This window comes from Nannobrachium achirus (genome assembly GCF_963921795.1).
Source record: "Nannobrachium achirus genome assembly, chromosome: 12".
In the NCBI taxonomy this organism is placed as follows: Eukaryota; Metazoa; Chordata; class Actinopteri; order Myctophiformes; family Myctophidae; genus Nannobrachium; species Nannobrachium achirus.
This window is the reverse complement of record NC_137832.1, coordinates 54,946,444-54,970,686: the sequence shown is the minus strand read 5'-3', so window position 1 is coordinate 54,970,686 and position 24,243 is coordinate 54,946,444. Positions and strand designations below refer to the sequence as shown.

Here is a 24,243-nt window from a genome sequence, read left to right as displayed (position 1 = left end):
CTACACATGAGGAGGGTGACCAGCGGTGAAGCCAACCCAACACAACCCGTGTTCCTCACAGACACTCCCAAGGTACAACACCTTCAATAACATACTGTACTGTACACCCAACAATCCCAAGGTACAACGCCTTCAATAACATACTGTACTGTACAGTACACTACACACTCCCAAGGTACAACACCTCCAATAACATACTGTACAGTACACTACACAATCCCAAGGTACAACACCTCCAATAACATACTGTACAGTACACTACACAATCCCAAGGTACAACACCTTCAATAACATACTGTACAGTACACTACACAATCCCAAGGTACAACACCTCTCATTCTAACACATTTTGATATACAAGTGAATCAATGAGTTTTTCCTGTTTTTCCTTTATTCACTGAGTTTTTTAAATGTAAATTTCCCATGCACTGGGCCGTCTGATCGGCTTCTTCTCCCATTTGCGTGCACTGGGGTTTTTTTTGCCTGAAACTCGTCTAGTGACAAATGTTCCTTAGTGCAAAAACAAAGCGTGATTAAAATGCGCCACTTTTTATGTCATTAATTAATCCAAAATGAATCTGTTAAAGTCCCAGCCCTAGTAATAACAACACACCTTTCGTCTACCAGGTGAAGCCGATCGACCCCAACTACCACCCGGCGCACCATCATCCGCACCACCAGCCTCCCCCCGCGGGGGGCCGGAGCTACGACTCCCCGTCCAGCAGCAGCCCGGCCAGCAGCAGCAACGACACCCCCGCCGCGGCCGCCCCCCTGCCGCCCCCCCACAACCACCATCACCACCACCACCACCCGGCCCGCTCCTCCAGCCCGCTCCCCCTGCCGCCCCCACCGCACCACCTCCTCAACTCCTTCGGCAAGACCCAGTCCCTCGCCCCGCCCGCCGGCAGGACTCAGCCGGACGTGGCCCCCGTTGCCCCCGTGGCGGCCACCACGCCGACGGCAGCGCCCGTGGCCCCGTCGCTCCTGGCCCCTCCCCCCGGCACGGCAGCCAGCAGCGGGCAGGGCAGCCCCGTGGAGGACCCCTCCGCACGCTCCTTCCTGGGGAAGATCAAGGCCTTCGAGAAGATGGACCACCTGGCCCGAGCCCACCGCATCCTGGAGCTGCAGGAGGCCCAGACCGCCAGGGTACGGGCATCACTGTTTGTTTGTCTACTTTCTTTGCAGCTGCAATGTATTATTAACCCATTAACAGTGTTGGGGAAGTTACTTTGAAAGCGTAACTTGTACAGTTACAAGTAACTCACCATGGCAGTAACTTGATCAAGTTAAAGTTATACCCCTGGAGAAATGTAACTTAAAAAGTTTCAAGTTACATAGAAAAAGTAACCGAGTTACTTTTTTTTCTAGCGTTAAATTGAGAATGTACATTTGGTGTACATGAAACAAAATATAATATCCTACAAAAAAGTCACATGCCAGCAGAAATAAAAAAAAGAAGAAAATTATGATCTGTTGAGGACATTTGATCGTCAGTCTTAACACAATGTAAATGTAAAAGTATAACTTCGCTTGTAACTTCTTGTAACTTGAGCAAAAATGACCCAGAAAGTATCTCAGTTACTTGACGAGTTACAGAAATATGAATGTAACTCAGTTACCAGCAAGTTACAGCAAATGTAACTTAGTTACGTAACTCAGTTACATGTAACTTTAACTTCCCCAACACTGCCCATTAAGACCTGGAAACATTAGAGCATGAGCGATGCCAGTGGTGTTAATGGCATTTGTCAGGGTTTTGACAACGATGTATTTTGCATGTCGAACACGCTATCAGGTTTCAATGTGTGTAACTTCAATTCCAGGTGTAAATAGAATCCATATAACGTTGCCGTCAGGCAGAAACCTCTCATCTCCACGTATTTCAGCACGGCTTTGACATGAAATCCTCCATGTTTGTCCTTCCTGTGTTCAGCTGGAGATCGCCCAGAAGCACCCTGACATCTACGCCGTCCCCCACAAGACCCCCAAACTGGACAACAGCCGCCCACAGCCTATAGGGTAACCTCACGCTTTTAACACCCAAAGGTGATATTGATCAGATTCTTATGTAATAATAAATAATACTTATAATAAACGTTATTTGTATAGCACCTTTCATGACATGAAATGCATGAAGTGCTATACAAAGCAAGAATGAAGCGTGTATGAAAAAGTACAAATGATTCACGATAAAGCAGAAAAAAAAAGGAAAAACATTAAAAACATCAAAACAAGGTAGTGAATCAGGCCCATGGGGATCTACAAAAGATCAAACTATGACCCTATAGTGCGCCACAAAGGCTAAAACTAAGAAAAACTAATCGTTTTCATTGAAATAATAATGAAACACTGATTGATTGTTCATATAAAAAAAAGTCTATGTGAATTCATAAGGTGGCGGGCGTAATGAATTCACATAGACTTTTTTTTAACTCTTTGCCAGCCCGAAATAGAATGGTTGTTGGTAGATTAGCCGTGAAATTTCTATTATTATATTATGATCTGAACCGCATTCATTTTACCAGACATCCAGCGCTATATCACGTGGTCTTCATCCCCCATTACCATTCCGCGATCCGGGTTGTTAGTGAAATTCTCAATCTGCATTGGCTTAGAGTGGGAGATTCGGCTGACGCATCATGTCCCCGTGCGTTTCGCGTGCGCGATCCGTTCACGTAAATGTCCCCTCAAATAATCCACGTGTGACTCAAGAGTAGAACTGAAAAGTTTCGCTAGCATAGCCCCCAGCACGGCTGCAGTAGAAGCACTCGTGTACAGACAGTAAATGAATGGGTGGAAGGTGCCTTGGAGAAGGAAAGGGCCATGACATCACTTCTGCTTCATGTCAGACCAGCCATGAGCTATCGATGCACGAGTGGTGACTAGGGAAGGTTAGACGATCGCCGATTTTCGGATGAAAATCATTTATTTCGGTAAATACGGGAAAGTACGGGAAAAGACGAGCGGCTGAGACCCCCCCCCCCCCCCCCTCAGAAGTCCGATATAGTACGGTTTTAATATTAAGGGGCTCCCCGTGGCTTGGAATGTGTTAACTTACTATTATTGTATCACTATTTCTTTGCTGTTGCAATGTATTAAACCAGAACCAGAACAAAATGTTTTTCTGTTAAATGCTAGCATACAGTGCTTGTCCCACAAATGTAATCACAAAGAAAACTAAAGCTGGTTGCACACTGCTGCGTTTTTCGTTGCGAAATGCGTTTTTCAGGGCAAGGAGAGAGAGAGAGATAGAGAGAGCAAGGGACAGAGTGGTGCGCGAAACGGGCGGCAGTGTGCAAACGTGACTGACATAACGTGAGTTAGATTTTTTTATTTGCGTGCTCCGAATATGGTATTCGGGCCGATATTCGGCCCGAAAAACGCAGCAGTGTGCAACCACCTTAAGACCGTGGCGTGAACCTTGTCCAGAAATGAGGGTCTCTCCAGGGGTCCTACTAATTGCACCAAAATACCCAAAAGTACACAAAAGTACACAAAACTACCCAAAAGTATACCCAAAAGTACACAAAAGTATACCCAAAAGTACCCAAAAGTACACAAAACTACCCAAAAGTACACAAGTGCAATTAGTAGGACCCCTCTCGGGCTCTTTAGTGAAACGGCAAATGCATTTTCAGTTTGGGATACCAGTGTTATCCATTCACGAGAGAGAACTCCTTGTCTGTCGGGTGGAAACCTCATATTATGTCCATCCATATTATGTTACTTTTCAGGATTCAAATGGAAAAATCTGCTATTTTTGATGCTTTTATGTGAATTTACTGGGGAAAAAACACAAAAGGTCAAAATACGGAGATAAGAGGTTTCTGCCTGACAGCAACGACGACGTACAGGATAGAGGAATGGTAAAACACACCCCAGTTAAGGCAGTTAAACGAGGGATAATTACATGGCTGTCATGTTTGTTTACATGGCTGCCATGTTGGATACGGCATAACATTCACGCATCAGTGCAGCCAGGTGCTCTGAGCCTTTGATTAGACATCGGTCCGTTATTTAACTGAGCGGTAATTATCCAGAAATAACTCACTGTTGACATCAGCGATTGACCAATCCAGGATCCAAGCATTCTTTCAAACCAAGCTGTGTAATTAATTAACGTATGGTTTTATTTCCTGTTTCTGTTGTCCCAGGTCCAGCTCTCACCAGGAGCCCCATGCGCGCCACCTTCCCAAGGTGCCCTACTCTGAAGGAAGACCCTTCTACAGCAGCGCGGTGGAGAGCGAGGCCTTCTACAGCCCCAAACTGGACCAGTACCAAGACACTGAACTCTAGTGTTCGAAGCCTCCACTCCCTGCTTTGTGCGCAAGACCGCCATTCCGAGACGTAGTCGTGGGCGGAAACTGCCGACATGCAAGCTCACGACGCGGGACGTGCCGTGAGCTCGCGCGTCGGCTGTTTTCGCCGCGCGACGCCGCTGTCGTACGCCGAAGTACATATATTAAGCGTCACTGTACCACACACACCAGCTCAAAGAACCGTCAATGTACCACGTGCACACACACACACACACGAACGAACACACACACGGCCAGCGCACACTTCTGACTGCTATAGTTTAACTCTGTGGGTTATATTTTATTTAAGTTCTTTCTCGGAGGTATAAACCAACACTCGTACTCTTTCTTGCGCACACTTTGCATACTCTCCATTCCATCAGGGCTCCGCCCCCAACCCACCACCACAAGGCCCTGCAACCAATCCACTGCTGCTGACTTGGAAACATTTCCTGCTTCTTTGAGATTTTTTTTTCTCAGAACATAAACACTCGCTTCGAGGAAGTGCTAGCCATGTAGTGCTGTTCCTCTCACGTGTGCGTTATTTTACAAACAACAAAAAACACAAAAAGGCTTTTTTTCCCATGTTGCTCTTTTGTTTACTTGTACTTATTTGTTTCTTTTTAACTTAAAAAAAAGAGAGAGAGAGAACTTGAGTAATCAGGTAGCACTTGTTTTCTTGCCTATGCAACTTTTTCAGTTTGTGCTCCTCAGCAACTGAAAACCTAAACGTCCCGTTTTCGTGCGCATCAGTCGTGCGCCGGCGCCGCGAGAAAGGCCGGTCTGCCCGCTCGGCTCGCGACTGCGTACGAATCGGGCGCAACAGCCACGGGTTCCCCCCACCACCACAAACACCAAACAAAGCCACACCATGTCCCCAACTGTCGCTATCTGTCCCTTTTTGTATCTCCTGTAATCGCCAGCAAGCTGCAAACTCATTATGTAAAAAAAAATATATATATATATATATATATATTATATTCTATACATTCTATAATACAATACGTGTGTGTGTATATATATATAACATATATATATAATAATGTCAAGTGTTTATACTGCTATCTTTGCATTCTTTCCTATATGAAAATGCCTGTGTATACATACATAGATCTATATATATATATATACTCTCATATGTGTATATGAGGTAACAAAGAGAGACATTCTATATAATAGTAACACTGGAATTTGTTACAAATGTTTTTGAAGTGCCTTTTTTCTTTCGGAGAAACACGAGGTTCAAGCCTAATTTTACGCTCCGTCGTGTGGTGGCGGCGCACGCCGAAAATAGCCGACGTTTACAAAGCTTACGAGGCGTTTTATTTATTGACATCAAAACGTTATGTGCAGCATGTTCTCGCGTACAACAAGTCAATAGGATGACACAATTAAAGATCTCATGTAGTTTTTACAAACTAAAAAGTCTTTATCATTCAATCGTGTATTAAAAGGTTTTAACTGAAAAATCCACTTCAGTGAGCCATGGCAGGTTTTTTTCTCTCAAGTGTAAGGGCTTTTCAGTTGCAATGTCTCTGTTGGGGGATTTTGCCTGTCAATCATCGACTCTGCTCCGCCCCCCCCGGGGGAGAAAAACTGGAGAGGGGAGGGGCTAGGAGGAGAGGGGGGCGGGATCAATGAACAGTGAAAATCCACTGGCAAATCACAGCACTTTTCTGAGCCTAATTATTCAGAAATCCCCAGACCACAGAACCAAAGGTTTCGACGCGTCGTGAGCTTTTCGCTCGGCTATTTGAAATGCACGCCGCCGCCGTGCGCCGAAGTAACAAACGGGGCCATCGCCCGGCCTTGTCCCTCCACCTCCACGCTCAGCGCTACCGCCCCCTAGTGGCCACGCAGCCCAACGCCAGGGACCCAGTCACAGTGCCCCTAGTGGCCACGCAGACCAACACCAGGGACCCAGTCACAGTGCCCCTAGTGGCCACGCAGCCCAACACCGTCACAGTGCCCCTAGTGGCCACGCAGCCCAACGCCAGGGACCCAGTCACAGTGCCACTCAAACCTTAAAGCCTGAATCTGTTGTTGTCGGGGCAGAAACCTCTTATCGCCAATATTATTTCAATTTGTTTGTGTTTTTTGGTGAATGAATGCCCCTACTTGATCATGCTACAGCCTCCCACAAAAACAAATGAAAAGCAGAAGATCCGCAAGCTCGAAACATGTCACGAAGCGTTTTGAGCTTGAATATCTGCTACTTAAAAAAATGTTAATCCTGAAAACTAACAGTTTTGGACGTATGAGGTTTCCTCCCGACAGATGATTTATAAGGTGCTGTAAGTGACTTTATTTAGTGTGTGTGTGTGTGTGTGTGTGTGTGTGTGTGTGTGTGTGTGTGTGTGTGGGTAGTATTCTATATTTGTATATATATTGCTATAGAGGGTTTGTTCTGTAACAAGGGGGTCGAGACCATCCCGTCCCGTCCTCCCGTCCCGTCTCTCCAGCTCTTTCGTAAACATTTTCAGGTCTGGACAACAATTGTTATCCAACTGGGAGATAGAACTTGTATACAGTGAAATTGGAACCGTCTGGAACACAAAGCTGATATTTCTGGGGTTCTCTCTTTCTTATTGGGTGCAATTAATTTGTAACCCACCTGGAAATGTGTTTACTGTTAACTAAAGTGCTAAAGAGAGAGAGACAAATATCACTTATGCAGCACCTTAAAGCCTGATTTATACCTCATAGTACAAAGGTGTCACACGCCAAAATGAGCAAATCCACAAAGCTACAAAATCGCTATTTTCCGGCATGTGACACCATCGTACGACAGAGCATAAATTAGACGTTATTCTCCGTATCACCACAGTGTCGCTTGCTAAATAGAACAAAGCGTATACAGACCATAGATTGGTTCTTTTGGGCGCGTGATGTCGTCTCTGTCGGGGTGGAAACCTCAAAAGCGTTACATTTCGGGATTTAGGTTTAAAAGAAATAGTAGCAGATCTAGGCTACAACAGCTCAAAACACCTCGCTTCGTGCCACGGTTGAAGCTTTCAGATCTGCTACTTTTGAAGTTTTTTGTGTGACGCTGTAGTATGATCAAGTAGGGCGTTAATTTAAGAGAAAATATCAAAATACTGTATGGAGATAAGAGGTTTCTGCCCGACCGCAACGATATGTTTGCGCGCGTGTGTGTGTGTGTGTGTCGCATGGCGTCAGGCCGTTTTGTACTTGTAAGACAAGCGTCCATGGGGGGTTCTAGGGGGTCCCCAGCAAAAGTAGTAAATGTAGCATCACAATCCTTTTGTCAACTTTATCCATTTACCGTTTATGACCAAATAGTAGCTCGGGAGCAAGTAGTAGCCGGGTACCTAATAGTATCCGGAGGTCTTTGCATATTAAACACCGGTTATAAGCACCAGGTAGGCCTACCCAAATAAATTCTGTGCTATTATTTTCAGGGGGGCTATTATTTGCTTTGCTATTTGCTATTTATTTTATACAAGCTTGTACATCTACAATTATTTTTACAGAAATTACGTATTTTACAGAGACACGTGACAATGATTGGCCGGAATGACTTGGGTGTTTTGCTTACAGTACGAACACACACACACACACACACAGAGCAGACCAACCACAACCACCCACTTGTCTGACTGGCGTTGATCTCAAACCGAATACGATTGGACAGAACTATATTACACTAACTGTTAAGAGCAGAAACCTTGTATCTCCCTATTTTATTATTTTCTTTGTTGTTTTTTCTTCTTCCCGTGAATGAATGCCCTGTTTTATACTTCATTGCAATGACTTCAATGCAAAAAAATCCACACGCTCACAACATGTTGTTTTGAGCTTGTAAATCTGATATTTTGTTTATTTCCTTTTTTCTTTTTCTTATTTTTTTTAATTGAACATTTTGCCCTATAAAGACATGCCCAAAATAGGGACACCAGGATCAAAGTGTTTAAATGCTTTTTTTCATAACATTTGAATGAAATGAAAAGTATTAACCAGAGAGTTTATGTGTGAAAACAGGACAGCCATAGCTGGACGGTTTGTGAGCCTAGCCTGGTTAATAAACCAGACTGCACAACACCACCCCCTGTTGGTAGAACACGCAGTGAGGAATTAGTATGAGCAACGCCAGGCTATTGTGAGCCCGCCTTGGACTCAGGAGGTCCCAGGTACCATTCCAGCTCTCAGCAATGTGCCCGAACTCCGAAGTGTCCCTGAGCAACACACAACTGCTCCTCTGGGCAGCAATCAGCTGGGTGATGCTGAAAAACTGAAGGTCTCCCGTGGAAAGAAATTGGTTACCCCCAAAATGTTTTTTTTTTCTTTTGATTACTCATGCCATGGAGACTTGAGTTTTTTTTTGTCACATTCCTAAGACAAAAATTAAATTAAAATAATAAAAAAAAGACCCATTCAGTGCCATGCATTCGGGTCCCCATCCGGAATCAATGAGGGTACATTTACTATAATCACATTTTTGTCTTAGGAATGCGACAAATACAAAAAAATATTATTGAACTCAAGTCTCTATGGCAGAAAAAATTCATTTTGGGGGTGAACTACTCTTTTTAAGCCCCATTTCTAAAATGGTGGTGGCACGTTGATCCACTATTTTCGCTATTTACTTGGTGGGTGAAGAGAGAAAATTCAAGAAAATATTCGCCTATAATGACTAGGGTTGGGTACCGAAATCGATACTTTTAATGGTATCGAACGCAACTATCGAGTATCGGTTCACGTAAAAACGAACGATACCTCGTTTCGATACTTTTGAACGCACCCGTGGCCGGTCGCAGTGCGTTTTCTTGTTTGGCTCATCCCTGTTCCCGCCTGCTGCGGGCTGTGCCATAAAGCCACTACTAGCTGGAACGTGCCATGATAGTGTGGTATGCTATGTCCAAAATACAGCTCCTGTAGGATTTTTGTGCCAAAATTGATTTTTCTGCAGATTTTGGTTCTATAGGGTCCAAACTATCAGAAAATGACGGGGGTCAAATTTTCCGACCCCTCCCTCATTTCCTGGGGGCGGGTCACTTCAGTTTTGGCCCTATTCGGCTATGTATTCCCAATTTCCCATAGTATTTTTTGCTAAAAATTGATTTGTTTGCTGTTTTGGCTTCTATAGGGACCAAACTATCAGAAAATTACGGGGGTCACATTTTCAGACCCCTCCCTCATTTCCTGGGGCCGGGTCACTTCAGTTTTGGCCCTATTCAGCTATGCATTCCCAATTTCCCATAGGACTTTTTTGCAAAAATTGTTTTGTTTGCTGTTTTGGCTTCCATAGGGAACAAACTATCAGAAAATAACGGGGTTGAAATTTTCAGACCCCGCCCTCATTTCCTGGGGGCGGGTCACAGTTTTGGCCCTATTCAGCTATGCATTCCAATTTCCCATAGGATTTTTTTTTTGCTAAAATTGTTTTGTTTGCTGTTTAGGCTTCTATGGGGACCAAACTATCAGAAAATGACAGGGTTCAAATTTTCATACCCCTCCCCCATTTCCTGAGGCGCGGAGGGGGGGTTTCAGTTTTGGCCCTATTCGGCTCTATATTCCCATAGATTTTTTTTTCTTCTTTTCTGTTTTGGCTTCTTTAGGGACCAAACTGTCAGAAAATGAGGGGGTTCACATTTTGCATGCAATTGAAGATGCCAGGGCAGAGCCCCTGTAGGAAGATCTTCCATGTGTCCCATAGCATGATCTGACGGAGGACGATTATTCTATCAAAGTTCTTATTGTTGATGCCATGGGTTTGCTTCAGAACATGAAAAAGACAAAAAGCTGTCAGATCTTCAGGATGCATTCAACAAACGCATCATAACGATGATGGCTGGCTATGTTGAGGGTCAAGTTGTCTTTGATAGGTAATATTAGGTATATGGATCAGTCGAAAAACACAAAGTCTTCATCCAGAGATGAAGCTCACTATGTCCATCAAGGAACTCCTGACTGTGTGATCAACCAAGGAGAAGTTGACATGTGTTAGGGCCAGGGACTGCTTGAGTATTTCTCAAGGGACAGTTCTTTCAAGCTCGTTGTCATATATGATACCTTCATCAAGGGACATGATTTTGAGGAGGTGCACACATTGAAGAGGCTGCTGACACCAATCTCCAATTGCCCTGAGCTTCCACCAATTGAAGAGAATTGGTGGAATTCAGAGAGTGGAGGGTATGTTCCAGTCAGGTGTCTTGCCCTCCCTGCTCCAAAGGCAATACTTGAGCTCATCACATGTGGGTGCAAAGCAGGTTGCAAGGGACAGTCAGTCTCTGCAAGTGCTATGGCACTGGACTGGAGACTTTGCCAACAGTATAAAGGCCCATTCTCACTGGGCCAGATTAACAGATAAATAAATATCTTTCTCCATTCAAGCGGATGGTAAGACACAGATAAAAAAATATCTGTGACAGATATTTTCTTTTATCTGTATCTTACCATCCACTTGAATGGAGAAAGATATTTTTGTATCTTTTTATCTGGCCCAGTGGGAATGAGCCTTAAAGGGAGGACATAGATAACAGTGATCATGAATAGATCCTGTATTTGACTAGAATAATAACAGGTTAGAAGTATAAATGCTACCCCATCCTCCTCACTTGAACTGTTCCTACCTAAACTATTGAATATCCTCAGAATATACTGTGAAGTTGTGTATAAAGTACTGTAAAGTACTCCCCCCAGGATATGAGGGAGGGGTCTGAAAATTGGAACCCTGTCATTTTGTGATAGTTTGGTCCCTATAGAAGCCAAAACGGCAAAGAAATCAATTTTAGCAAAATACTCCTATGGGAATACATAGGTGAATAGGGCCAAAACTGAAGTGACCCCCCCCCCCCCCCCCCCCCCCCTAGGAAATGATGGAGGGGTCGGAAAATGTCTACCCCGTCATTTTCTGATAGTTTGGTCCCTATAGAAGCCAAAACAACAAAAGATCAAGTATATTTTAGCAAAACAATCCTATGGGAGATTGTGAAAACATAGCCGAATAGGGCCAAAACTGAAGTGACCCGCCCCCAGGAAATGAGGGAGGGGTCTGAAAATTTGACCCCCATTATTTTCTGATAGTTTGGTCCCTATAGAAGCCAAAACAGCAAACAAATCATTTGTTTGCAGAAAACTCCTCTGGGAAATTGGGAAAACATAGCTGAATAGGGCCAAAACTGAAGTGACCCTCCTCCAGGAAATGAGGGAGGGGTCTGAAAATTTAACCCCCATCATTTTCTGATAGTTTGGTCCCTATAGAAGCCAAAACAGCAAAAGAAATCTATTTGGCAAAAGAATCCTTTGGGAAATTGGGAAAACAAGGCCGAATAGGGCCAAAACTGAAGTGACCCGCCCCCAAGGAAATGAGGGAGGGGTCTGAAAATTTGACCCCCGTCAATTTCTGATAGTTTGGTCCCTATAGAAGCCAAAACAGCAAAAAAAAGCCATTTGGGCAAAAAAATCCTATGGGAAATTGGGAAAAACAAGGCCGAAAAGGGCCAAAACTGAAGTGACCCGCCCCCAGGAAATGAGGGAGGGGTCTGAAAATTTGACCCCCGTCATTTTCTGATAGTTTGGTCCCTATAGAAGCCAAAACAGCAAAAAAAACAATTTTGGCAAAAAATTCCTACAGGAATACATAGCATACCGCACTATGATGAGCTGTGCCTCCCCGTGGATGATCCGTTGATTCTGATCTCTGTTCACTGACTCAGTCAGTGCTCAGTGTCCAGCGACTTCGAACTGGATCCCATCGTTCATTTAAAAGAGCACTCAGTAAACGGGAACACGGACACGCATATGCACATACACGTTCAACATGGAGGCGCGTTCAAGAGTGCAATTGTTGACATGAGGTTTAAAGCTAAACTTGCAGAATAAAGAGAATGCAAGGTTTTATTGTCACTACTCACTACTCTACAGGGTTTTGCCAAGTATTCGGGGGCCTCGAAGATTGAAGATCGGTATCTCGTCTGCAAAGAGGCGACACCCTGGTTCTACAGAGAGTGAATGTTATGGTCCGTACACAGCGGGAGCCATTTAGTTTTGTTCCATCAATTCATATTAATTTAAAAACATGCTGTTTGTATAAATTGTGTTATGCACACTGAACAGCATTATAAGGAGGCACTGAATAGACACAATTATATTTTTGAAACATTCTTTTTTGTATGAAAAAAAATAAAGGTTTGTTAAGTTTGTTAAGATATAATTACGTTGCCTTTTTGTATGGTGTATGGGAAGTTGGGAACCCATTGGGGGTGCCACCTCTTTTGTGTCAAAAAAGGAACTCGGTTTGGCTCCTCCCCTCCATTAGTCTACTTCCTTCCAGGTGCGTCTTTGTTAATTTTTATTCCCACTAACCACAACACTACATGTTTAGGGCAGTGGTGCTGACACTAACCACAACATTACATGTTTAGGGCAGTGGTGCTGACAGATTCCTGCCATTAGCAGAATCTCTGGAGGGATTGATTGGCTCCTGGTGTGTAGCCTACTATTTAATGACAGCTAGGCTTTCAGGCCTCTCTCCGGGATGAGTGAAGGTATTTCTGTGTCTAAAAAACCTGATTGTATCTTCAGTTTCATCCACTAAATGTGTTAGATTCCTTATGAAGGGATTCCGAGACAATATCCATGAATCGATTATCGATGAAAATTATTTTTTGGGTTAACTATCCCTTTAAGCTCATGGAATACACTGACTGTTAAATTAATTGTTATTTAAGGAGCATTTCATTTCCAATCTTCATATAATATAATTGGTCCTCACTAATACTCAATTTAAGATTCTGTCTACTCGCTCAGTTCAGAATCTGACTACTAAGGGCATTTTTGGTTGGCAGGTTTGGTCTATTCCAATCTGTGAACCCATGGGTTCACAGAACATTTGCCTCTGGGGGACCAAAACCACTTCATGTTGCCCTGGGCCCGCCTCCCTGTTCCTCTTTCTCAAAAACAAGTGGCACAACAAGCACTTCCCTTTGGGTGGGTAAGTAGGTACGTAAAATGATAGATAAAGAAAGAGCTAGATGCGTTGTTCGCCTCTGCAGTAAATTGGAGCGATGTGCAAAAGTTCTAGTCCGGACTTCCTGGAAAAACTAAGGGAACGCTGGCAGTCAAAGTGACTACTGGCCAATCACAGCGTGTCTTTTCCGGGACTTATCCAAGGACTACAATTCAATTCAACAGAGCCAGTTCCGATGTTGCGCTGCTCAGCTGTTCTTACAGGCTGCATACGTAAAGACTGCCTCTGATTGGCTTACCGACTTCCGTATGTGTGACGCACGCGGAAGCAATGAACACGGAAGCGATGAAGATTCCCTTAGTTGCTCAATGCAGCGTGATATTGAAACGTACCGGCATTGCGGCAAGTCCCGGAAAAGACGCATTATACTGTAGCTTTGGTTAAAACACTAAAAAGTTACATGTAATTAAGGCTTGTGGCCTGTTGTGCCGCTTGTTTTTGAGAAAGAGGAACAGGGAGGCGGGGCATGGGGGACCACAACGTGAAGTGGTTTTGAAAAAAGCATCTCTCCTTCAGCCCTCCTCTTCCGGTGGTGCTCCTATGTTTACATTCCTAATGACAACAACTCTACACGTTGTAGTTGCCGACAGATTCAGCTGCGGCAACAAGATTTCTTCTCTTTTAATCCTCTTTTTTTTTCTATTTCAGCATGCTACCTTTCCAGTCTCTATTTGCTTGGAATCCATCCATCGGTGATGTCACTAGTAGGCAGGTTTCTGAACTGTCCACAGCCCACCGATGACGATGAGACACTGTGAGTAGACAGGAACGGTGCATTAGTGAGGACCACCTATATGAAGATAAAGTTGAAAATGAGTGAAGTGCTCCTTTTAAATGAGAGGAGGACAATGTAAAAGGAGAAGAATGAATTATGTCTGCTTTTTTTCTGGCTTTTCCCCCCCTTTTTTGCTTACACCTCACAACACCAAATCAAATAAACTGAATTTAACTTAACAGTTGTGCTGTCTTTATTTGGACCAAAGAGACAGTGTTGCAAAGTCTGCTTAATATATGATACTTAGAGCTTGTTTTCTTTCTGTAGAGTCACTTGTGGATATTGGTTGTTTTTTGGGGCTTGTTTCTGAGGTGAAGTTGCTTATTTGTGATTCGCACTGAGCTGGGATCGAACCCCAGTCCACTACTCGCCAGACCGGCGGCCTGAGACCTATTGGTAGGGCTGGGCCGGGTCTTGGCTGGGGGAGGCGGGGGCATTATGCTTCTATAATGTTGTGGTTCGCAAACGTTTTCATGCCAGCGGAACCTCATCTGAAAATATATTCTGCCAGGGAATGGGATCCCCACACATGATGTGAGTATTTAAAATGTTTCAAAAAATAATATCCTAAATACTTTTCAAGATTCTTTGAAAATAGCAGATCTACAAGCTCACATCACGTCGCATAATAGTGAGCTTGTATCGTCTATTTTCAAATAGACACACACACACACACACACACACGCACTCACACACACACACACACACACACCCCGGTAGGTTGAGTGACTGTTGATGGAACTCCTAACAAGTACCTTATGGTGTGGCTTATAGCTCAGGTTTGAAAACATCCTGCCCTGAGTTGGGACAGACAGACAGACAGACAGTGTGTTGAGGAGGTGACAGAGAACCAAGCCTGGCCAAAGACCTTGCTTTAACTAACCACTTGTGACCTATATAGTTTACATAACTTTACAACATAAAACACACATCCCCTCTGTCTCTATGTCTGTCTGTCTGTCTGTCTCTGTCTGTCTCTCTCTCTCACACACACAGGGACGCACGCGCACACAGGTCCATGCACAGAGCTCCAGTCTGTTTATGGGCTAAAGTGTTTCTGAGTGTTCTCTTATGGCCTTCTGCTACTTTTCAAACTAAAGCCTAACTAATGTGTGGTCCGTGGCTCGCGGCGCTGTCGCACGCCCAACACAGCAAGCAGATCATGTACACCTGGCATATCTATTCTACAAGCGGTCATCAAGCAAACTACGAGTGTTATTGTGAGCTTTGCTGAGAGATGAGGACGCATGGTGTCATCGTCATCATCATCTCAGCGGGCGCTTGCAGCTGAAACAGAGGTGTGCAGAGTTTGTGTGTATGTTTATAAATATTTGTGCAGTCATTTCCCTTTGTCACTATATTATTATGCTGGGGTGTTTCCTTGCAGAAAGACACATTACTATGTCTGTATTTTGGTGCTGTTCCACTGTTTATGTTGACATTCATCCCTTGCAACCGGGACAGAAAAGTCTGTAAGGGGAGCTCGGCCAGAGCTCTTAATTGCTACCCTTGAACTTCAAAGGGGTTGTGCACTTAGTTGGTTGATTGATTGGGCCATACAAGGGTCAAACCTGTCCTGTGCTCGTTAGTGATCTCGACTCTAATCAAAGCATCAAAGACAGCTACCCTTTTAATGTCTGTCCGAGAGGCTCAATTTGGAATCACACCACAGACGCATCGTTTTCACACCCCCATCGTCAGGTTAGCTACTCACCCCCATCGGGGGAGTGTTTCGCTGTTACTACGTGTCATCTGTTTGACACCCAACTCTAACCCTTACCCTAAACCTAACCTCCGTGGGGTGTCGCTAACCCTCCCGACGCTCCTTTGTCGAAATGACGGTCGTTCGAAAGAGCGAGGTCCCCCCCCCCCCCCCCCATCAGCAGGTTAGTTACTCACCCTCGTCGACAGGTTAGCTACTCACCAGCGTTAGTTTTACTTAGGTTAGGGTTAGGCTTACGGTTAGGTTGAGGTGGTCGGAACACCCGGCACCTCCGCACGGTGCAAAAGGAGCACTTCCTAGCTCCGGTTCACCCAATCAAAAGCTTCTGTTGGCGGGGTTTGCCTAGAGCTGTGGTAACGCATCAGAGAGGGGAGGGGAGAATGTGTTTGTAATATACACACACAGACTTCCCTAGTTTCCCTTTAAGACCGTTTTAATACCTAAAGAAAGGGCCTATTATTGCATCAATAGTCATCATAATACTACAATACAAGGTTAAGTTTAGGAATAAGGTCTGGTCAGCTTTAGGCATAGTTTTGCTGAGTTTAGGAAAAAGGTTAGGTTTAGGCCCCGTTTTACTGAGGTTACTTTTAGAAACAAGGTTAGGTTTAGACATACTGTAGTTTTACTTGTTTAGGGATACCTGGTAGCGAGTATGTTTTGAGGTGAGCGTTGTTGTCTTCAAATGTTTAATACAGGACTGTTAGACTACATATTTCTACATTGCAGTATTGATGCCTACTGTAAGTAGAGACTGCATGAGCACTTCTCCACCACAACAACTTTCCCATAATTAAAGTGGGGACTTTAACCACAGGAAACCTAGCATCTCTATTCTGCGGGAACCTTGGAAAACTGCAATCTACGATTGCAACCAGTCCGTTGTGAGCTTTTGGCTATTTTGGGCAAAATTATTAGTGTAGAGCAGCTGTTCCCAATCTGGGCCAGCTAGGGGCCTTGGGGGGTATTGCAAGAAGGCCCCCAAATAAATTGTCAAAAGAGATTGGCAAACTAAGATTTTATTAACATTTACAAATAATTATAATTTAAAAACGTGTTAAAGTATTCTTTCTTTAAAACCTTGAAGATGTTCGGAAATATCGAATCCACCTGTGAAATACATTATGTGAATTATGACATACTGTGTGAGTAGGCTACCTTTAATTGTGGTACTTATTAATTGTGGTTATATTTATGCATTTTTTTTTTTACTTTTACTTTTACTCAAGTAAAAGTAGGGAGTAAAGAGACCACAGCAGAGAGAGGGGGGGGGGGTTTAGGGGTGGATGGATGGGTAGATATAGGTTGACTGACATCATTCATTCATTCCATGAGGGATATTTTGTCACCATGGCAGACTGCTGTCTGTTGTCAGCATTGCAATGAGCCTTTCTCTCACTTTGAGTTCCTTGTCCACAAAGCGAATCACTAGTGAAACATTCTCACTGCCTGTAGGGTCCCTGGTGCCGTCCACTTTGATAGTAAACCAGGACTCCCCAACTTCTTGCACGATATGCTCTTTCACGATTGTGCTCATCAGTGCAATGATGTCATTTTGAACGGCGTGCGATGTGTAGGTAGTATGTTTAGGGATTGTTTTGAAAATCTCTGCCAGCTCTTTGTCGACCCTCAGAGTGTAATCAAACATCTGAAGCTGCAGTTTCTCTCTAGCCAACATGCCATTGTTTGCTAACTTAGAGACAAAATGAAAAAAATAAAAAAGAGGACATTTTCTAAATCTTAACTGGGGTTGCTCAGGTAGACAGGTAGACTAGACATTGTATTATTTCATGTTATTATTCAGTGAATAAAATAGCAAAACAAACACATATAAAAATTGTCTTTGGGGCTTGTTTAAATTGGGGTCCTTTTTAAACTAGTTTAAATTGAATGACAAATAAAACACAGTAGGCTATTGGCTACTATGCAGAAAGCATTCCAAAGACAAATTGCAAAAGGAATGGTATTTCATATTTCATACTGCTACTTTATAGCCTGTATATTGACTATAACATGTACATTAGGACAACATGTGACATAGTCCTGTTTACACAATGCTGTACCCCCTGCCCCCTCCAACTGTAGGTATGTTCCCCTTTTTCTACTTTTTTTTTATTGTATTACTATTTTGATACTTGCTTAGGCAATGTAAACTTATGTTTCTCATGCCAAAGGCTCCTTTAAATTGAATTGGTATAATTGACAAGAAAATGTTGAGAAAAATATTAAACATAGGTCTAACCTGGGGGGGGGGCTAGGTTAACCTATAGTCAGCCCCCCACACGTGCGTGCATGCATGCATGCATGTCATGTGCATGCAAATGTAGGAGCCAAACAAAAGCTTTGTTTACCGTTGGCCGACTATTAACACCTTTTGGCTTCACTAATGAGTGGGGAGGGGAGACGCAAGCTGCATTTTCTCTCAAAGCTAACATGCCATTGTTAGCTAACTTAGAAGACAAAACTAAAAAATAAATAATAAAAAAGAGAACTTTTTCTAAATCTTATATGGGGGTGCTCCACTGGAAAACTGAGGGTGCTTAGCAGGACTGAGCACCCCCGTGGAACCGGGCCTGGCAGTTATAGCAGCAGTCATACAAAAGATAACAAATTATATAAGAACACAAGCTATATTAAAGATAAGAGTCACTTTTATCTTTTATACACTTTCTTTCTTTTCTTTTTTTCTTTTTTTTTTACCATTTTAGGAAGAGGAGTGGGAGGATAGTAGCGTGCACAGATTGCATGTGGCTGCATGTGATCCGTTACACAACGGTTCTAACGGCTTGAACCTCCTACACCAGAACCAGAGCCATCTATCAATCTATCCACGGCCACGAGCCAAGCGCGTCTGCTGCTTTCCAAGGGGGACGCGCCGACGGATTTTCCAACCGGGGAGATATCTCTACCATGTGATGTGATAGACAGGGAACGTAAACGTGAAGACAGCTATCTATGATAATGTGATGAGCCAAACTTGTCGCTGTTCGCTCCCAGTCAGTCTGTCTGTATGATGTGATGATGTGATGACGCGCGCGTTCTGGTGAAGAGAAAGCCGGACTTTTTGGACACGCAACGCACCGGGGACGCAGAGGACGCAGAAAGTCACACAAGACGCGTCTCTTCTCTGGGACTCGGAGGTTCGAAGATCAGAATTCATCCAGGGAAGAGTATTAGCCTATAATGTCTCTCAGAACTGTGGCTACAATGACCGGTGCTTGCTTTTCTTTACAGGGTAAATAGAAATAGTTGCTTTTCTGCTGAGGACGATCTATCCTACTCAATCGCACAATGGTGTCGCTCGCCAATAAAAAGAACAGATACAAGCTGCCAAGCGTTGGCAGACTTGGCATGCACAGACGCGTTGGCAGCTTGTAGATCAGTTATTTTCTTTTTCTTTTTTTTTCTGGCTAGCGACACCGCGGTACGACGGAGTATAAAAGCGGGCTTAACAAGTGTTTATGTGATCTGTCATGTGTTTTCTTCTTTGTTTAGTAGCTCTGTAGTCTCTCTGCAGTCTGCAGTGCAGTTAATGTTTAGTAGGTCTGTAGAATTTACATCTAGTGTTGTGTCTTGCATGGTTCTGCCTTAACGCATAAGCTTTATATGATGGTTCCATGTCTTCTATAACAGTGGTTCTCAACCTGTGGGTGGGGTCCCCCAGGGGGGGTCCCCACATTATTTTGGGGGGTCCACAGATGATTAACTTAATGTGCAATTGTGTTTTCTCACTCAACAGTAAACAAACCAACATAAGGTTCAAGTTTATAGATTAGAGGGTTTATGCACATTTCTAAAGTTTCTAAAATTTTGATACCTCTAAAATGGCAAATTAAACATTGGCCAAATTGTCAAATATTAGAGGCAGAAATTGTGAAAATAGACGATCGTGAGCATGTAGATCTGCTATTTTCAAACAGAACCACATTATACAAAATGGAATGCCTCAATTCTTAGTGCATGTCAGGGTGGGGTGGGGGGGGGGGGGGGGCAGTTAAAATATGATTATTTTGGGGGTCACAGCCTGAAAAGGTTGACAACCACTGTTCTATAATATAACACTGTGTCATGGTTCCATGTCTCCTCTGCAGTGTTCTTGCTGAGCTGGTTGCTGGTTGAAGCTCAACAGTCGCTTGAGGCTCTGCTGCCTGGCTCCTGCAGCTTTGAGCAAGGCACCTGTGGCTACGTGTCGGACCCAACCTACGCCCGATGGACGCTGAACGAAGAAGGTACAGGACAGTAGGCTACAGTATATGGTGTGTGATTTAAAGCTGTGCTCTGTTAAGTTTCAAAAGTACTCATTGTGTGTAGAATGTATATCGTCGTTGTCGGGTGGAAACCTTGTATGTCCAAAACCGTTCGTTTTGCATTTATCATTTTAAAAATGATTTAAACTAGTGATAACAGCCGATCTACAAGTAGATCTGCTGTTTTCACTACTTTTGTGCGATCGCCTTGTATGATGAAGCAGGGCTTTACTTTACAAAAGAACGTACAAATTTGAAACTTGGAGATACAAGGTTTCTGCCCGACAGTGACGATATGTATACGTATTACAATATTTTGAAAGTAGCAGATCTACAAGCCCATAGCTTGGCTAATTTCCAAAGTACAGTATATAGGGGGATGAATTGGTAAATGCATGTTAATAAAGATCTACAAAGCAACTAGTAGTAACTAGTTTGTTTTCTAAAGTGGTGGAGTAAAAGTACAATATTTATCTCTGAGATGTATAATGGAGTGGACCAGTGGAAGTAAAATTATAGAAAATTGGAAATAATTCTGTAATGTAAAAGTACCTAAAAATTGTCCTCACTGTACGTACAGTACTTGAGTAAATGCTTCCCTCCACGTTCCTACCCGGGGATTCAATCCCGGGTGTGGAAATGTCTATAGTGCTCTGCTTGGCCAGGGGAGATAGTCCACTCAGATAAGAGATATTATCGTTTATCGTGATGAAGAAAACACTGAAAATAATCGTATCGTGGAGATTTAATTTATCGTGATATCGTCCTCCGTCATGCACTGGGTTCAATTCACATTTTATTTGCCGAGCTGCATATCTGGTACCACATTACCCCTCTATAATTGGTAAAAAGGTACTTAGACCACTACGAGGTCAAAGGTCAACCTCCAACCACTGCACAAACATCACATGACACCACATGGCAAGGCATCGACCAATCAGAATTGTGCTAGCTGTACTCTTACTTGATGTTTCATCTATTTAAATAAGCCTTTCTTTAAGCCTATTTAGCCAAATTGAATACATCCATACACACAAGTTACCCCATTCAACACCACATCGACCTGAAGTTACCGGCTGTCCTCGGTTAATACTGTGTGGGAGAGAGGGAGAGAGGGAGGGAGGGGGAGAAGGAGAGAGTGTGTGTGTAAGGAAGCATCTCACATGGGGAAGGGGCCACTTGTCACATAGAATTAGTGGGTTTAGCCGGGGGTGGGATGGTGTGTGTGCGTGCGTGCGTGCGCGCGTGTGTGTGTGTACGTGTGTACGTGCGTGCGTGCGCACATGAACAGGGCCCCTCACTGCAGCAGCTGGGAAGTGAGTTCTCATGTTATTTCTCAGAGGAGCTGTTGGTTAAACTGTCTGTTACTGTGAAATCCAATATGGAAACAGTAGTAACAGTACAGTACTCACCCACAGTTCAGTATTTAAGTGCTGTATAGTACTTAAATACAAATTTGAGGTAGGATGTTATGTACTTCAAAAGGCAAGGTTATCATTTTCATTCATAGCATCGTGTGCTAGCTTCTGCATAGACTTGTGCATGCATGGATGGGTTCTCCACGAGGTGTGTGTGTGTGTGTGTGTGTGTGTGTGTGTGTGTGTGTGTGTGTGTGTGTGTGTGTGTGTGTGCGCGCGTTTGTGTGCGCGCGTGCGTGCGCGTGCATTTCTAGACTCCACATGCCAAGCCGCACCATTCCGTCCACTCCCCTCTGGCTTTCTTTCATTTTTTTCCACTGTCTGTAAGAGGTCTAACATTAGCCTCTTCTCTGCACTCCATGGTGCTTCCACAATCCCCCCCCCCCGCTTTAGAATAATCTGTCTGTGGCGTTTAGGTTTTACTGCTGTAATGATAAGTGGTGGTGTCATCCTGTCATGCTGGCCAGACGCTTTTTTACTAACTGGAGCCAGATGATCTTGATCTTATTTTTAGTTTTATTTGCAGTAGGAGATTGTTGAGAGAGACAGTCTGAGAGTCTGAACACTCACCTCTTCAGACCCCACCTCACCTCCCTAGCACTCACCTCTTCATCACGCTTTATTATCTCCCGGGTTGCAACAAAACTAGCAGCAGTAGTGGAGTTTGGAGATGCAATCCACTTCTTAAATCTATCTTTGCGGGGGAGTTCCGACAAGATGGCGACCGAGTAGGACGCGTTTGTTGAGCTCTGTGGAGGTGCATAGTTTTCACATTTTTTAAGCCCATTTTTTACTGCCTTTATAGTTCTTTTGAGACTTTAAACGCCCAAAACACTGGTGAGCGTCTGTTTTTGCAGTTGTTTCGTGTTTCATGCCGAATACGATTAACACGAGGTCGAGGAGTACCAGGTCTCCGACCGCAAACGCCGACAACATGGCCGGCGCAATGCAGGGCGACGCTGACGCTCCGGTTACAAAGAGCATGCTGCGCGAGGTCCTCAAGGAATCACTGAAAGAGTTTATGGATGGTTTTATTCAACCCATGATGCTTGGCTTGGAGAAGAAATTACTGAAGAAGATTGATGACTTCGGAAAGGAGCTGCGTCCTGCAGTCGCCACACTGAACACGACCGTGGCTGAACAGGGGGAGGCCATTGAGAACTTTGGTTCCTCCATGGACAGTTTGCAGATGTGTATCACTGAATTGGAGAGAAGATGTGCTAATCTGGAGGAGAAGCTCGTCATAGCAGAAGACCGGAGTCGTAGGAACAACATAAGAGTGATTGGGATCTCTCCTGGGCTGGAAAAGGCTGACCCAGTGGCCTTTATCCAGTCTTTTTTGCAGAAAACATTCCCCGACGAGTTTCCCGACTCCCCCCCGGAGGTGGATCGTGCTCATCGGACCGGCAATCCACGTTCTGATAAGCCAAGGGCTTTCCTGGCAAGGATCCATTTTTTCCGGGTAAAGGAACGCATACTCCAGCTCTCCAGGAAAGCAGGCCAACTGACATACAATGGCAAAAAGGTGTATATTTTCCCCGACTGGTCTGCTGAAACATCAAAGAGAAGGGCAGCTTTCGGGCCAGTAAAGGAATTCCTACGTTCCATCACCTCGGAAGGGGTTAAATACGGAATAAGGCACCCGAGCAAATTCTGGATAACCGTAGATGAGGCGACTTCTACTTTCAACTCACCCAAGGAAGCTCTGGCCTTTTGCAAGGATAAGTTCAAGACTCCAGGTGCTGCGGACGAGACTCTAGCTACGCAGGATGATGAGACGACAGTTACAGAGAACTAACTTTTACCAGGGACACTTTTGCTTTCGTGATCGCGTGCTTTCAAACACATTCTGCCGATGTGATATCCTTTTGCCTTTAATGGACTGTTGGTAAGCTGGCTGGGACTTTGGAGATGACTTTTACGCAGCGTCTTTCTTTCCTCACTCTCTCCTCCTCCTCCTCCCCAAAGGGTGAGTTGTTAATGTAAGCCTACTTATTGTTTTGGACTCATCATCTGACTTGACGTTGTGTTTTCAAGTGTTTCGTTTCATAATACCTATTTTATTTGTTTTATTTTTTAACAAGATCTGTAAGCAGATGGGTGTTACTCGTTTTAATTTAGGTTACCGCAAGGAGAGAGGATTTAGGGCTGCTAAAGCTATAAGCATAATTCACTGTCTTTTTTGTTTGAATATAATGGACATTGTTCTTGTTATTATTGTATTCCTTTTCTTTGCTCTTATTGAGCGTTGTGCTGCTTACTATATAGGTCTAGAGGGTTTTATCTCTCTCTGTTAGGCTTTGTCTAACGTGTTCCGTGTCGCGGTTCGGACGGAGCCTGCTCTCTCTATCGTCTTCCCTCTATGTCTCTCTATCTATCTCGGCTTTCCCTCTCTCTCTCTCTCTCTCTCTCTCTCTCTCTCTCTCTCTCTCTGGCTCTCTCTCTCGCTGTGTGTGTGTGTGTGTGTGTGTGTGTGTGTGTCTTTCTCTCTCTCTCTCTCTCTCTCTCTCTCTCTCTTTCTGTTAGGTAATGGCGGCTATGTTGGTTGTTAGTTTATGGTTCGTTTATGCCGCCTAAAACGCTACTTTTTCGGGTAGGAGGGCGAGACTGGGCTTTGGCCTTTGTATTGAGTAATGTAGCCTACTGTTTAAGGTGAAACAGATATAAATAATATGGTCTAAATTGTGAAGGCTCCGCGGTTCCAGAGACCACTCGCTCTCCCGCCCTTTCTCTATGTCTCTCTACCTATCTCTGCTTCTCCTCTCTCTCTCTCTCTCTCTCTCTCTCTCT

The 24,243-nt window shown here is 44.0% G+C and overlaps 2 protein-coding genes across 2 annotated transcripts in view; both read left to right on the top strand.

The window, feature by feature from the left end:
- LOC308296260 (tight junction protein 2-like) overlaps window positions 1-8,185 on the top strand; it is a 76,046-nt gene extending 67,861 nt beyond the window's left edge. Inside the window, exons 22-25 of the mRNA XM_080739465.1 lie at window positions 1-72; window positions 628-1,146; window positions 1,934-2,019; window positions 4,155-8,185. The exon at window positions 1-72 is cut by the window's left edge and continues 24 nt beyond it. Coding sequence (XP_080595591.1) covers window positions 1-72; window positions 628-1,146; window positions 1,934-2,019; window positions 4,155-4,296 — 819 coding nt within the window. The 3' untranslated portion in view covers window positions 4,297-8,185. The remainder of the gene's footprint in view (window positions 73-627; window positions 1,147-1,933; window positions 2,020-4,154) is intronic.
- The window catches only part of mamdc2a (MAM domain containing 2a), a gene marked incomplete at both ends in the record, with an annotated part of 73,246 nt that continues 55,059 nt past the window's right edge, over window positions 6,057-24,243 (top strand). Inside the window, 3 exons of the mRNA XM_080738770.1 lie at window positions 6,057-6,308; window positions 18,838-18,928; window positions 19,880-20,017. Of these exons, the coding sequence (XP_080594896.1) occupies window positions 6,057-6,308; window positions 18,838-18,928; window positions 19,880-20,017 (481 nt within the window). The remainder of the gene's footprint in view (window positions 6,309-18,837; window positions 18,929-19,879; window positions 20,018-24,243) is intronic.